At 42.9% G+C, this 17,081-nt stretch overlaps 1 protein-coding gene across 14 annotated transcripts in view; it reads left to right on the top strand.

Annotated features, from left to right (window-relative positions):
- arvcfb (ARVCF delta catenin family member b) overlaps positions 1–17,081 on the top strand; it is a 538,706-nt gene that overhangs the window by 328,830 nt on the left and 192,795 nt on the right. For all 14 annotated transcript variants that reach the window (XR_012099693.1, XM_073051890.1, XM_073051882.1 and 11 more), the window contains one exon: positions 1,542–1,700. Coding sequence is in view for 13 of the 14 variants with exons in the window: in XM_073051890.1 (XP_072907991.1) it covers positions 1,542–1,700 (159 nt within the window). In the remaining variant the exon portion in view is untranslated. The remainder of the gene's footprint in view (positions 1–1,541; positions 1,701–17,081) is intronic.

Raw genomic sequence — 17,081 nt, 5'->3', positions numbered from 1 at the left:
TTTTTTCCTTTTGTTCACGAGCCTGATGGTTGAGGGGTAATAACTGTTCTTGAATGTGCTGATGTGAGTCCTGAGGCTCTTGTACCTTCTACCTGATGGCAGTAGTGGGAAGAGAGCATGTCCTAGGTGGTGGGGATCCCTGATGATGGTTACCAGTTTAATATGACAGCATTTCATGTAGATGTGCTCAATAGTTGGAAGGGCTTTACCCATGAGGTACTGGGTTTTTGTAGGATTTTCCATTCAAAGGCATTGATGCTTCCATACCATGCCGTGATGCAGCCAGTCAATAAACTCTCCACTGAGTGGAGAGTTGCCCATTCAGACAAGTTGTCAAACTTGTCTCGTCAAGACTCAAGAAAGTTGTCGAAGTTTTAGATGTCATGCTGAATCTCTGCAAGCTCCTAAGGAAGGAGAGGTGCTGTCATGCTTTTTTTCACAATTGCTCTTGTATGCTGGGTCCAGGCCAGGTCCTCTGAAATAGTAACACCCTCGTATTTGATGTTGCTAACCCTCACCACCTCTGATTCTCCGATGAGGACTGGCACGTGTACCTCTGGTTTCCCTCCTTTCAAGTCTATAATCAGTTCCTTGGTCTTTCTGACATTGAGTGAGAGCTTGCTGTTATGACACTACCCAGCCAGAACAAGTTTTGCATTCATCCACTGACTGACAGCACAGAACATTGTGAGCTATTGCTAGGATGTTGATGAGGAATTTTGGAAGTTTTGTAAGGCTTAACATTGCCTGGCCAGTGATTGACTGAGAATGTGGATTTAGAGGTATTTACCAGCTGTAGGAGGGACATTAAATACAACTAGTTTAACTGTGAGAATTTTTGGATTGGTGTGGAATATTTAAAAGAATCTTGTGCAACATTTGTGACCCCAAAAATGTCAGAATTTCATCTCTTCATGTTGTAAACAGAAACAGCTGTCAAAGTGACTCACTCTGGCAATTAGAGATTTGTTACCAGGCTTTAGAATGCTGTTGAACTGCCAAGGAAAGACCTGTCAGATTTCTTCACAAAAAAACTACCGTATTTCCTAATGCCAAGACTATTGAAGCATACTTACTTAAGCCCATCAACTCTGTTGAGGCTAACTGCTGTCAGCAGCCTATGCCTGAGTTCTCTGTCTTGGTCCAGTCTTTCAGGTTGTCCCCTGTTGTAGCCAATTGCAGATCCTTCCTGTCCCAGGGGTGAGGTCTTTGGAGCTTCTGTTGGCATTTCGGTAGTACTGGGATTTTACAGGATGGAGTTGCTAGCCCCATGCACAATCCTCCTCCTTTCACAGCCTGGCTTGGGACTGTGGATGGCAGAGTTACTGAAGCACATCATACAACCTGACCCTGAGCTTCTGTTCTCATTATAAACTCTACTTTCACTCATGAATCTTAAGTGGGGGAAAAAATGCTGGGATGAAATCTGTTTCTGAACTGTTGAGTAGTCAAGATCCCTAATGAAGACATGAGTTAACAGTTTGTAAGAATAAGATCATGTAGTACACCACAGCTTATAGAATGTCATGTTTAATTTCCAGGAGCAAAGTCCAAATAATCAGACTTGTAAAGCAACAATGCAGGAACCACACGAGTTGGTGGAAGAGACTGTTACTGTTGAGGAGGACCCAGGCACTCCCACCTCCCACGTGTCAGTGGTGACATCCGATGATGGAACTACAAGACGAACAGAAACTAAGGTAAGAAAATATGATTATTAAGAGAGCACAGTTATTCTACTTGGATGTTAGGATGGTTTGTCTTGTATACTGCCACGCCCCCACTATGTTCAGAATGTTGCACCAACCTCAGCCCAAAAGCAGATTTTTCTCCAGCTTCTGTTGTCCCATGTTGGCAGTATAATAGAAGGATTATTAATGTACGCTTAGTGGCCACTTTATTATGTTCATGGTCTTCTGCTGCTGTAGCCTATCCACTTCCAGAGATGATCTTCTGCACACCACTGTAGTAGCACGTAGTTACTTGAGTTATTGTTGTCTTCCTGTCAGTTTGAACCATTTTCCTCTGACCTCTCATTTATAATTAAGTTTCACAAACAGAACTGGCACTCACTGGATGTTTTATTTTTGTTTTATTGTTTTTTTTGCGCCATCCTCTGGAAACTCTCTAGATTGTGTGTGAAATTGTAGGAGACCAACACTTTCTGAGATCCTCAAACCACGCTGTCTGGCACCAACAATCACTCCACTGTCAGTCGCAATTCTGATGTTTGGGCTGAGTAACACCTGGACCTTTTGACCATGTCTGCACGTTTTACATAAGAAGTAGGAGCAGAAGTGGGCCATCTGGCCTGTTGAGCCTGCTCCGCCATTCAATAAAATCATGGCTGATCTGGCAATGGACTCATCTCCACCTACCTGCCTTTTCCCCATAACCCTTAATTCCCTTACTATGCAAAAATCTATCCAGCCTTGTCTTAAATATATTTACTGAGGTAGCCTCCACTGTTTTTTAATGCATTGATTTGCAGCCACATGATTAGCCAGTTAGATATTTGCATTAATGAGCTTGTGTACCTAATAAAGTGGCCGTTGAGTGTTGTACTTAGTATTAAACTTTGAAACCAACTTTTTTATTCTATTTGATGGAATGACACATTTGTTTAACCAGAACCATATTAGAACCTAGAAGAGGAGCTTTTTTTTAGCGAGAGGATGCTGAACTTGTGAAATTCATTGCCACAGACAGCAGTGAAGACTAAATAATTAGGTATATTTAAAAGGGAGGTTGATAGTTATATAAGTAGTAAGGTTACAGGGAGAAGGTAGGAGATGGGTTTGAGAGGGGAAACAAGTCAACCATGATCCTAATTCTGCTCGTATGTCTTGTGGTCTTAATGTAAGGAACAGGAATAAGAGCAGATGGCCAACCCTTTGAACCTGCTCTGCCAATCCTGTAAGATCATGGCTGATCTAACTCACCCCCATAATTCTCAAATCATTCATCCAAAAATGATACTTACCTCCACAAAGGTCTGGAGCAGAGAAATTACGTCTATTTGCTTGTAACACAAATTCAATTTGATCATTATGGTTCATTCCAGCTATTTTTTAAAAATAGTATTTTTGGCATAGGCTCCCATGATGAGATTGAGATTGTTGTGATTTACATTGTCACGGATATATGACCTGACATGTTGCTGAGGGATGGTCTTGAAGATTTTCCTTTCCTTGTTTAATATATGGTTGGGTTGAATCTTGAACGTTTACTAGCAAACATTTTGTCGCTATGCCCACAGTCAATCATTGATGTGATTACCTGCCCACATCACAAATGAGTTTATGAAATGATTGAGAAGTACATGAAGGCTAATCATTCAGAGAACACACCACAATCAACAGCGCACTGATAATGTCTCCTCACATGGTAACAAAACATTTGCAAGTAACTTGTCAAGATCAGGGAAGAATTCAACCCAACCATCAACCGCCCGAGCCACACATCTTCCGATTTATGTTCAATATATATCGATGGTGAACCTGTAATAGCTGTTGTTTGCTCCCAAAGTAGTAAGTCCTCCAAACAGACCACAACTTTGTCATAGAGTTTAAAGATGTCTTAATGACCTAGAGAGCTAAGTTGGCTGGAGTTAGGGCCTTGAGCTCATGCCAAACATGGTAGAGGCCAGACTAAGAGTGGTCCGCTGGTCCTCCAAGTTTGAAGTTTCAGCTCAGGGCTAGCAACCTGTCTGGTCAGACAAAATTGTTTAGGAAACAGCAATGAAGAATCTTTCCACATCTGAGTGCAACGGTATCCCTGTGTCGTAATCCAGGACTTGTATGACTGACAATAGTGAAAACCAAGCTACTGACTTGATGAAGAAAGAACTGAACACTGCCAGAGATGGAGGACTTTAATTGTTGCCCTAAATGCCAGCGATGGAACAGGCAGTAAGTGAGTAAAGAAATAAGTAGAAGAGTGAGACCTTGTCTTTATCAGAGAAAAGGATATGTAATGTTGCAGCTTGACGATCAGCATTAGTCCTTGTGTCAGCAGTTTCACGTTGATGTCAGCTTCATTCCCATTTGTTAAAAAGCAACAATTCCCAAATGATCAGACAAATCTGACCATTTAAAACAGTATTTACCAAAGGAGCATTTCCCGTGACTTAATTGTGATATAGTAATGAACTGTGACTAATCAACGATTTGTAGAAAAGAGATAATAGGATTTAACATTTTAATTGTACCTGTGATACCCATAGCTATATCTGCTGAGATATTAATGCCAGCTAACTAAAGAATAACATAGTGTGTATGCTGGAAGGTGAACTAAAATGAATGTTACTAGTATGTGACTTACTGCCTGTTAAGCCGGTGGCCCTCCGTCTCTGATGTTCAGAGGTACCTTTATCGTGTCAGTAGCTTCCTCGCTCTTTTCACCACTGTCAGTAATGCAAATTCCGAGTGGAGACTCGGAATACTGTTGCACTCAGATGCAGAAAGACTCTACATTGCTCTTTCTGTAACCAGTCAGTGTTGTTAGCCCTGAGCCCCTGAACCCCGAACTTGGAGCACCGATGGACCACTGTCAGTCTGGCTTCTGACCTTTGACTTGTTTGGCATGGGAGTCCTAACAAGAGCCAAAGCATAAAGCCCTGACTCCGGCCAACAGAGCTGTAAGAACTTTGCTTCAGTGAAAAATATTCTATTCTTCTGAATTCTGTTTAGAATAGATATAATCTGTTCTCATAAAACTCATCCAGTGAATAAATATGGTGAACTCTTGATGCACTCCCTCTTTATGGTTTTGGAGAAAGCCATATCTGTACACAATATTCCAGGTGCAGTCTATTGGGGCTCTTATAATTAGCAGAAAGTTAGACAAATGCTCTTGTAGTAAGTTCAAGCTCAAGTTTAATTATCATTCAACCATACACATGAATTACAGCCAAGTGAAACAGCATTTCTCTGGGCCAAGGTCTAAAACACATTACCCATAGCACACAGCACATATGGTTATGATAGCAGAAAGCATACATACAAAACAAATAATGTAGCCCAAGACTATGCTAATAAAAATCAATATGCAGTTTGCCTTTGTCTTTACTGGCTGCACCAGCTTGTTAGTCTTAGCAATGTGTATGGAAGGAAATCTCTGTCCCTCTGAACAAATCACCTTTTAATTTCTTCCCATTCAAAAATACTTAGAATCACAATACAAATATATATGCCAGGATGCTGTTTATTTTGAACACAGCTCAGCGTTTAACACAATCATACCTACAGTTATGATTGAAAAGCTCCAGAACCTGGACCTCTGTACCTCCCTCTGCAACTAGATCCTTGACTTCCTAACCCAGCAGACCACAGCCTGTGTGGATCGAAAACAACTTTGTTGACAATCAACACTGGCCCACCTCAGAGATGTGTGCTTTGCCCACTAACCAACTCTCTCTACACCCATGACTGTAGCTCTAATGCCATTTATAATTTTACTGACGATACAACTCTTGTTGGCAGAGTTTTAGGTGGCGCTGAGAGGGCATACAGGTGTGAGATTTATCAGTTGAGTGATGTCTCAGCAAAGAGATGCACTCAACGTCAATAAAATCAAAGAACTATTTGTGGACTTCAGAAAGGGTAAGGCAAGGGAGAGCGCACCTGTCCTCATACAGGAATCAGAAGTGGAAATAGTAAGCACCATGAAGTTCCTGGGTGTCAGTATCTCTGCAGATCTGTCCTGGGCCCAACATTTCGATGCAACTGCAAAGAAGGCATGATAGCATCTATATTTCTTAGGAGCTTGAGGAGATTTGCTGTGTCACCAAAGACACTCACTAATTTCTACAGATGTACCATGGAGAGTATTCTAATTGGTTGTGTCACCATCTGGTATGGGGAGGGAGGAGTTGGGGGGCTACAGTGCAGGATTGAGCTAAGTTGCAGAGAGTTGTAAACTTAGTCAGCTCTATCATGGGTACTAGCCTCTGTAGCATGCAGGACATCTTCAAAGAGCGATGCCTCAAAAAAGTGGCGTCCATCATTTAAGGACTCCCATTACCCAAGTCATGCCTTGCTACCATCAGGGAGGAGGTACGGAAGCCTGAAGGCACACCTTCAACAATTCAGGAACAGCTTGTTCCCCTCTTGCCACCTGATTTCTGAATGGGCATTGAATCCATGAACACTATCTCGCTACTTTTTTATTTTAATTTTTGCACTACCAATTTAATTTAACTATTAAATATATAATCTTCAATTCATGTTTTTCTTCTATTATGTATTGCTGCCACAAATTTAACAGATTTCATGACATATGCCAGTAACATTAAACCTGAATCTGAATCTATTTTGTTTTTCCACCATAACGGACAACTTTGTTAGCAGCATTGGTTATGATCTGCCGTGTCTTTGCTGTTTACGAAGTTTGCTTTTAACAGCTTGAGAGATCTTTACCAACTCCTAACATCCCACACTGTTACCAACCTTTATCTTCAGTCATTTGCACAGACTACACTTTGTCCCTTTCCCAAATCATTAATATAGATTCCTTTGCCCCTCCACTGGTCACTGCCACCCAACCTGAAAAAGACATGCTTAGTCATTCTCTTTGTCTGTCCTCAAACCAAGCCACTCTATTCCAACATTCCCGAGTGTTTTTTTGGTAAATTCCTCCCATGCTCCTTAAAGTCCAAATCAATCGCATTCACAACTGGATTCATCTTGTCTATTCCACTGGGTTTCACCTCAAATAATAGTAGCATTTTTGTGGAATCTGTTTTCATTTCAACACACACAAAATGCTGGAGGAACTCAGCAGGTCAGGCAGCATCTGTGGAAAACAGTAAAGAGTTGACGTTTCAGGTCAAGACCCTTCTTCAGGACAGATCCATAGTTGCCTTTCAGATGTCCACCTCTATTCTGCCAGTATTGAGTCACCTACTTCAAATTAGAGAGGTTAATGTGGTCCAGTGAAATAAAAGGAATGGTGGTATATGAGTGAGGAGGGTAGGTAACAGCTGAATCCAAGGTGATTTAGAGTTGTAGTTTGGGAGGGGGAGGATGTAGCGGGGAGCTGGAGAGGGACAGAGGAAAAAAAAACAGGACAGAAATGGGTTCTTTACCTTGAGAACTACCAACCACTACTTTCACACTAATTGTACCCAAACCACCCACAATTTTCTCCCAAATTTCCCATCAATGACCCCTGAAATTCTTCCCCTCACTTGCACAGAGGTAGTTTACTTCAGCCAGTTAACTGATCAAACCACACATCCGTGGATAAAGGACTGAGATGAAACCCATGTGGTCATAGGTCATGTGCTCATGGACTATTTGTCTCTCACCTAATGGGGAGGAGGCTACTTACCATCTATGGCAGGACCACCAGACTCAAAAACAGTCACTCTTCCCAAGCAGCAAGGTTGATCAACATGTCCACCTACTAACACTACTGCACCATCATTTTCTGTCAGTCACTCCTATGCCTAGCGTCACTTTATGGATATACAGTACTGTGCAAAAGCCTTAGGCACATATATTTAGCCAGGGTGTCCAAGACTTTTGCACAGTACTGTATTTGTCAACATGGAGTGGAGAAGTGAGTTTGTAAATCTGGCAGGAGAAAAGGATGTTGGGAACGGTGAGGGTGAAACACTGTGGGAGAGGTGTGGGACAGGTGGCAGAGAAGGAGTGCCGGGGTGGGGGGTACAGACACACCCAGCCCTGAGACACCAGGCAGGGTCATTAGATTCCTAGCAACTGGTTTATTGATCAATAAAGAATGCCTCTCTGGTGCTTCCCACGCCCTCCCCTCTCCCTTCCCACTTTCCCAACCATGATTCCCCTCTCCCTTCCCCCTTCCCTCTCTGTCTGCAATAGAGACCCATATCAGAATCGGGTTTAACATCACTCACATATGACATGGAATTAGTTTTTTTGTGTGACCGCTACTGTGATTTTTATATATAATCTCAATCACAGTATTCTACAATAAAGAACCGTGTGTGTGTGTTTGTATCTATGGTGCCATAAGGCAATGGATCTCCTAGCTCTGTCACTGACTAAATAACAAAACTCTCTGCTATCCAAACACTGTCAGCTCTTATTATGACCTGATAATTGAGGCCAGTGTTCCATTATGGGATTTGTGGAATGTTCTCTGAATTTTCAGTGACTTGTTTGCAGAGATGTGGGAAGTCTAGAAAAGGGATTACTGGGAGTTGGATTATACATGGCACAGAATGTATTAATTTTCAGGGATCTTTGTGTGGCTGGGGTTATTCCAGCAAGAAAATCTGTGTGTATCCTTTGACTCCTGTTAACTTCAGATTACCATGTTCTGTGACACACAGAATGCTGGAGGAATTCAGCAGGTCAGGCAGCATCCATGGAAAGGAATAAGCAGTTGATGTTTTGGGCCATGTTCCTTAGTCCCAGTCCTTCAAATAGATGTTGCCTGATCTTCTGTGTTCCTCCAGAATTTTGTGCATGTTACTCTTTCAAATGCTGTCCTTTTTGTCCAACTTGCAGCTTTGGTTCATATTTGAACCAAGCTGTGATGGACAAAGTCTGTGATTGTGGTCTGGAGTTATAATTCTGGCAAAAGCCACACTGGAAGTCTCAGCGTACAGTAAGTGAATTAATGCCATCGTTCTTCACTTTCCTGATGAATGAGACTTAACTGACTGTTAATTAGCAAGGCTGACCTTGGGTTGCACTTGCATACAGGTTACATTTAGCAAAGCAACTCCACGAGGAGTTGAAACATATACATCAGGATTCTCTTTATCGACTATAACTTGCCATTCAATAGCATAATTCCCTCAAAACTAGTCAATACGCTTCAAGACCTAACCCTCATACCTCCTTGTGCAACTGGATCTTCGTTCCTCACTTTCAGGCTCTACTCAGCTTGGATTAGCAACAACATTTCCTCCATCTCTTTCAGCACAAGTGCACCCAGGGCTATGTGCTTAGCCCTCTGCTCTACTTGCTTTATACTTATGTGAGGATAAGTACAGCTCCAATGCCATATTTAAGTTTGCTGGTGAGACCAGTATTGTGGGCTGAATCAAAAGTGGAGACAAATCAGCATAGAACCATAGAACATTACAGCACAGAAACAGGCCTTTTGGCCCTTCTTGGCTGTACCAAACCATTTTTCTGCCTAGTCCCACTGATCTGCACCTGGCCCATATCCCTCCATACACCTCTCATCCATGTACCTATCCAAGTTTTTCTTAAATGTTAAAAGTGAGCCCGCATTTACAACTTCATCTGGCAGCTCATTCCACACTCCCACTACTCTCTGTGTGAAGAAGCCCCCCCCCCCCCCCCCCCAATGTTCCCTTTAAACTTTTCCCCCTTCACCCTTAACCCATCTCCTCTGGTTTTTTTCTCCCCTAGCCTCAGTGGAAAAAGCCTGCTTGCATTCACTCTATCTATACCCATCATAATTTTATATACCCCTATCAAGTCTCCCCTCATTCTTCTACGCTCCAGGGAATAAACTGCTAACCTGTTCAACCTTTCTCTGTAACTCAGTTTCTCAAGTCCTAGCAACATCCTTGTAAACCTTCTCTGCACTCTTTCAACCTTATTAATATCCTTCCTGTAATTCGGTGACACAATACTCCAAATTTGGCCTCACCAATGTTTTATACAACCTCACTGTAACATTCCAACTCTTATACTCAATACTTTGATTTATAAAGGCCAGTGTACCAAAAGCTCTCTTTGTTACCCTATCTACCCGTGACTCCCTGGTTCAGAAACTGCACCATCTCAGATCACAAGACCCTGCAGCGGATAGTGAGATCAGCTGAGAAGATCATCGGGGTCTTTTACAGACATTTACACTACACACTGCATCCGCAAAGCAAACAGCATTATGAAGGACCCAACACACCCCTCATACAAACTCTTCTCCCTCCTGCCGTCTGGGAAAAGGCACCGCAGCATTCAGGCTGTCACGACCAGACGATGTAACAGTTTCTTCCCCCAAGCCATCAGACTCGTCAATACCCAGAGCCTGGACTGACACTAACTTACTGCCCTCTACTGTGCCTATTGTCTTGTTTATTATTTATTGTAATGCCTGCATTGTTTTGTGCACTTTATGCAGTCCTGGGTAGGTCTGTAGTCTAGTATAGTTTTTTTTCTGTGTTGATTTTACGTAGTTCAGTGTAGTTTTTGTACTGTTTCATGTAGCACCATGGTCCTGAAAAACATCTCATTTTTGCTGTGTACTGTACCAGCATTTATGGTCGAAATGACAATAAAAAGTGACTTGACTTGGTAAGTGCCATTACAAAAAAAGGCCTCTACTTTCTTAGGAGTTTGCAAAGATTCAGCATGACATCTAACTTCTCCTGATGTGTGGTGGAAAGTACACTGAGTGGTATAGCCTGGTATGGAAACATCAATACAATAAGTAGTAGATAAGCCGCAGTCTGGACTTTGGGACGAGAGGTCCCGAGTTCGAATCCGGCTGGCTCCCTTGCATGCTCTCCATCCCTGTCTGGGTTGAGTGTCGAGCTAGCAACTCGACCTCGTTTTTTTAAAAAAAACATCTGGAAGGGCTCCACCAGCTTTCAGATGCTCATGACACGCCTTATGATAAGCAATCACGAAAAAGATCGGTGCAAAAAGCTTGTCATGATGGCGTCCCGACGACTCCACCAGGAGTTAAGGGCTCACACGCATGCACACCCCAGTCCATCATGGGTAAAGCCCTTCTCACCATTGAGCTCATCTACAAGAAGGGCTTTTGCAGAAAAGAAACATCAAAGATAGATACTTTATTGACCCAGAAGCACAGATACACAAATATTAGAAGAGAAGTAAGAAAGAATAAAAAAGTTACTTTAAAAATAAGATGTACAAGATTTACAAGTTAAAGATTACAAGATTTACAAGTTCACACTGAACTAGCGTAATATTATACAGTAATGGGTGCACATTCACACCCTCCGGATAAGAAGTGATGGTAGTATTGTACACGGTGTCTATGATAGAAGGGTGTGGTAAACAGAGCTTAGACAGATCTCCAGTAAACACAGATTAATAGTAGTCATCACTTCCCTAGCTATAGGTTGACTCATTATAGAGCCCAGCGGTCGAGGGTAAGAATGACCTCATCTCGCACTCTTTGGTGCAGTGCAATTGTCATGCTTCACTCAAGTCTGACCCCCTCACTACATCCACATCCTCTCCATCAATAGCAACAGGAAGCAGTGCAGGCTTAGTCTTCCTGAAGTCCATCACCATCTCCTTTGTGTTACTGATGTTGAGCTGCAGATGATTCAGCTTGCACCATTCACCAGGATCCTGTATTCATCCTCTTTTCCTTCCTTTATACACCCGACTATTACTGAGTCATCCGAGAATTTCTGCAGATAAAATCAGAATCAGGTTTATTATCACCGGCATGTGACGTGAAATTTGTTAACATAGCAGCAGCAGTTCAATGTAATACATAATCTAACAGAGAGAAAAAATAAAATTAAAATAATAAATAAGTAAATCAGTTACGTATATTGAATAGATTTTTGAAAAACGTGCAAAAACAGAAATACTGTGTATATTTTTAAACAAGTGAGTTATTGTCCAAAGATTCAATGTCCACTTAGGAATCTGATAGCAGAGGGGAAAAAGCTGTTCCTGAACAGCTGAGTGTGTGCCTTCAGGCTTCTGTACCTCCCTCCTGATGGTAACAGTGAGAAAAGGGCATGGAGGCCCCTGTGTGCTGGAGGTCCTTAATAATGGATGCTGCCTTTCTGAAACACTGCTTCCTAAAGATGTCCTGGGTACTTTGTAGGCTAGTAGCCAAGATGGAGCTGACTAGATTTACAACATTCTGCAGCTTCTTTCAGTCCTGTGCAGTAGCCCCTCCGTACCAGACAGTGATGCAGCCTGTCAGAATGCTCTCCACGGTACATCTATAGATGTTTTTGGGTGTTCTGGTTGACATACTAAATCTCTTCAAACTCCTAATGAAGTATAGTCGCTGTCTTGCCACCTTTATAGCTTCATCTATATGTTGGGACCAGGCTAGGTCCTTAGAGATCTCGACACCCAGGAACTTGAAGCTGCTCACTCTCTCCATTTCTGATCCTTCTGTGAGGATTGGTATGTGTTCCTTCGTCTTGCGTCCTGAAGTCCACAATCAGTTCTTTCACCTTACTGACGTTGAGTGCTAGGTAGTCTCTGTGACGCCACTCCACTAGTTGGTATATCTCACTGCTGTATGCCCTCTTGTCTCCATCTGAGAGTCTACCAACAATGGTTGTATCATCAAATTTATAGATGGTATTTGAGTTATGCCTAGTCACACAGTCATGGGTATAGAGAGAGTAGAGCAGTGGGCTAAGCATGCACCCCTGAGGTTCGCCAGTGTTGATCATCAGCGAGGAGGAGATGTTATCACCAGTCAGCACAGATTGTGGTCTTCTGGTTAGGAAGTTGAGGATCCAATTGCAGAGGGAGGTACAGAGGCCCAGGTTCTGCAACTTCTCAGTCAGGATTGTGGGAATGGTGTTGTTGAGTGCTGAGCTATAGTTGATGAAAAGCATCCTGACATAGCTGTTTGTATTGTCCAGGTGGTCAAAGGCCTGTGAAGAGATTATGTCTGCTGTTGAGCTATTGTGGCAATAGGCAAATTGCAATGGGTCCAGATCCTTGCTGAGGCAGGAGTTCAGTCTAGTCATGACCAACCTTTAGAAGCATTTTATCACTGTTGATGTGAGTGCTACTGGGCGGTAGTAAGGCAACTCACATTATTCTTCTTAGGCACTGGTATAATTGTTGCTTTTTTGAAACAGTGGGAACTTCCGTTCATAGCAATGAGAGGTTGAAAATATCCTTGAATACTCCCGCCAGTTAGTTGGCACCAGTTTTCAAAGCCTTACCTCCATTGTCATTGGGGCCTTCCACCTTGCGAGGGTTCACTCTTTTTAAAGACAGCAACAGAAGTGCATGAAATGGAGGTTCTATCACCTGTAACAATAATGCTATTAGATCATGCATGGACACACATTTAATACTTTGAGAATATTACTGTAAAGCATTGAAGAACAAAAGCTTAAAAACAAGGCTGATATTAAACTCGAGTAGAACAAGGTGTTCATTGGATTGTCTGTTTTTTATTTTAAAAAATCTTTATTCATAATAAATGTGCACCATGTATAAATGTCTGTGATTTTCTTTCAGTCCATATTGTCATCCTGCCCCTATGTTCAATGTGCTATTAATTATCTGTGTTATGATCAGCTGATGTTTTAATGACTGTCCTGTGGAGGTCTCTCTCTTCTTTGACAACTAATCCATCACAGCCTGGGGCAAAAAGATGCTTGTGTTTCCAGAAATCAGTTTGAATGATATGCCCCTCCACATGTGCCTGTAGTAGTCTTGTGAAGTTGGTTCATGTCTTGTTGGTTTCATAGACATCATTTTCTCTTTTCTTATTCAACTTGTTTCCTGGCTGTTCTCAACTGTGAAACATGTGCTTGTACTGCAGTCACTAAGGTGTTGTGACATCAACTATACCGCCAGCCAAATTCCATTAAAAAATGACATGAAAGTCATGCTATAACATCCTAGCTCTCAATGGCATGGCATTGTGAATAAGGAGTGAAAAAGCAATGCTTCTGTTGGGGAATGAATAGATAGAAACTTCTCCCACTCCTAACGTTAAACCTCTGGCCTACTGTGAGCCAGTTGCTTTGCTCCTACTGCTTTTCTATTTCACAAAATACTCTGCAGATGCTGGGGTCAAAGCAACATGTACAACACGCTGGAGGAACTCAGCAGGTCGGGCAGCATCCATGGAAACAAACAGTCAACATTTGGGGCCGAGACCCTTCGTCAGGACTGAAGAGGAGGGGGCAGGGGCCCTATAAAGAAGGTGGGGGGTGGGAAGGAGAAGGCTGGTAGGTGCCAGGTGAAAAACCACTCAGAGAAAAGATCAAGGGGTGGGGGAGGGGATAGGCAGGAAAGGTGAAGAAGGAATGTAAGGGGAAAGCACTATGGGTAGTAGAAAGAGGCAGAGCCAGGAGGGAGGTGATAGACAGCTGGAGGAGGAGGCAGAGTGAAACTGGGATGGGAGAAGGGATGGTGAGGGAATTACCGGAAGTTGGAGAATTCAGTGTTCATGCCAAGGGGCTGGAGACTACCCAGATGGTATATGAGGTGTTGCTTCTCCAACCTGAGTTTGGCCTCATCATGGCAGTAGAGGAGGCCATGTATGGACATATCCGAATGGGAATGTGAAGCCGAGTTGAAGTGGGTGGCAACTGGGAGATCCTGTCTGTTGTGGCGGACAGAGTGGAGGTGCTTGATGAAGCACTTCCCCCAATCTGCATCAGGTCTCGCCAACGTAGATGAGGCCGCACCGGATGCAAAAGATGACCCCAACAGACTCGCAAGTGAAGAGTTGCCTCACCTGGAAAGACTGTTTGGGGCCCTGAATGGTGGTAAGAGAGGTGGTGTAGGGACAGGTGTAGCACTTACGCCTGCAGGGATAAGTGCCAGGTGGGAGATCTGTGGGGAGGGAATGATCCCTGCGGAAAGCGGAGGAGGTAGAGAGGGAAAGATGTGCTTAGTGGTGGGGTCTTGTTGAAAGTGGCAGAAGTTGCAGAGGATAGTATGTTGGATCCGGAAGCTGGTGGGGTGGTAGGTGAGGACAAGGGGAACTCTGTCCCTGTTGTGGTGACGGGAGGATGGGATGAGGGCCGAAGTGCGGGAAATGGAGGACATGCAGGTGAGGGCATCATTGATGACGGCAGAAGGGAAACCACGATCCTTAAAGAAAGAGGACATTTGAGATGTCCTGGAATGGAAAGCCTCATCCTGGGAGCAGATGCGGCAGAGATGGAGGAATAGGGAATAGGGAATAGCATTTTTGCATGTGGCAGGATGGCCTCTTGATATGGTTCTTCATGAAATTTAGATCCATCCATATAAATGTCATATTATATCATTGTATTAGTGGTAATAAATCTCTGGTTCGTTATGGTAAAGAGACGTACGTCTGGTTCAATTTAATATTTGAGAATGTATACAGTTTGCAACCTGAAATTCTTATATTTGCAGATATCTATAAAACCAAAAAACCCAAAAGAAACAATGACAGAAACATCAGAATCTCTAAGTCCCCTCCTTTTCTACACACAAGCAACAGCAAAAGCACCCACCCCCTCTACCTCACCCCAAACTCAACACAATGCAGGCAATAGCAAATCCTCCAAAGAGACCTTGATCTAGAGTCCATCAGAAACTACAGTCCACCCCAACACTTTGGTATCTCAGAGAAGCCCTCTCTCTCACTGGTGATGGGGAGAGGGAGGGAGAGAGAGAGATCACTCCTGTGACAACATCGAGAGCAGCTGACCAGCAGCTCACTGTTTTGATGACTTCCCCGAACCCCTGACTTGAGGACTGACATGCTCTCACTCACCATAAAAAAGAGAGAGGATCGCTTGAGTACAGGGGCTTTCTTCCAACAGCACTGCACACCATCTGCTGTCTGGGTGTTTCAGTCTCCCGTGACGCTTCAGTTGGTGACGTCGGCAAGGAACCGGGTCGTGATTAGATTCCTTGCAATGAGACCATTAATGTGGTTGAAGATATCCACAAATCCATGTGCTTTTCTTTTCCTCTCCCATGAAAAACTAATAATACAGCCCTTATCTGAACTTCCGAAGTCCAAAAACCTTTGAAACCTGAACATATTTATTTATTTATTGGGATACAGCATGGAGTAGGCTCTGCTGGCCTTCGAGCTATGCTGCACAGTGACCCACCAGTTACAATGCTAGCCTAATCACGGGACAATTTACAATGACCAGTTAACCTACCAACCTGTACGTCTTTGGACTGTGGCAGGAAACCAGATCACCCAGGGGAAACCCATATGGTCATTGGGAGAACGTACACAAACTCCTTACAGGCAACGGTGGGATTTGAGCCCGGGTCGCCTGTACTGTAACATGTGCTACTGTGCCACTTTGAGTGGTGACACAGTATCCCAAATGGAAAGTTCCAGAAGGCGCTAGGAAGTTTTCCCAGTGATAAGCAAATCTGTGTGCACTGCCGTTCTGAGAAGTGACCTTACAAATGAACAGAAGTTAATGAAAAACACTGAATAATGAAGCTCTGGATTGCATATTGTCAGCATTAGAGTCAGCCTATGATGTTTAATGGTATGCTGATCATGAAACAAGCAAAGATTTATCACGGCAAACTGAAATTTGAAGGTAATCGTGAATATTCAGTAGGCTTGCTGCAGAAATTTAAGACACAGCATTAAATTTTTGAAGCATCTTCTGATGAAAGTCTAACAACAGAACAAGTATAGGATGTTTTAAGTTCTTATACTTAAAACAAAGAAAAATAAAATACAAATGCTGTGTACTGTAACCTTTTAATCAAAACACATATCGTAAGTGGGGACTGAAAGCCTGCCATTGTTTATTGTCATTCAGTAGCTAATTCAAGTATCCTCCCGTCGGTGCTGTGCTGTTTTTGTTACCCTGCATACATTATATACCATTAATATAATAATTTTTACTCCAAGTACATATGTATGATGAATAACTAAGGCACAAAGACTCTCTCTACTGCCCGTTATGCTGCTGGTGTTTGGGGCAGCAGTGAAGGTCCGAGTAGCTCAGATGTAGAAGGATTCTTTATTGCTGTTTCTCTAACAGTTTTATTTGACTAGTCAGGGTTATTAGCCCTGAGTTGAATCCTCTTACCTGGAGGACCGGTGGAATTCTCTTAGTCTGGCTTCTGCTGTTTGGCAGGGTAAATCTCCCAAGAGCTAAAGCTCTGACTCCAGCCAGCATAACTGTTCGGGTCATTGAGGCACATAAGTTTCCAAACCCAACGGCAAGGTTGTGGTCCTCTTGGAGGCTGTAAGACAATGACTGTGGTCCATAAATTCAGAGTTGTGAATAATGGTGATTCCAAGCTATCTCATCATATATTCCAAAATCTTTTGGCCCAGTTCTTTCAAGTAGGGAGTACTCAACCTGTACTTGTGTTTTGCTAACAAACTGAGACATCACCAAATTAGAAAAAATAAATGTCGGGTATAGAGTTGATGAATTTACCTGG

Source organism: Hemitrygon akajei, chromosome 7 (genome assembly GCF_048418815.1).
Source record: "Hemitrygon akajei chromosome 7, sHemAka1.3, whole genome shotgun sequence".
NCBI classification, from domain to species: Eukaryota; Metazoa; Chordata; class Chondrichthyes; order Myliobatiformes; family Dasyatidae; genus Hemitrygon; species Hemitrygon akajei.
This window is presented reverse-complemented; position numbering and strand designations above follow the sequence as displayed.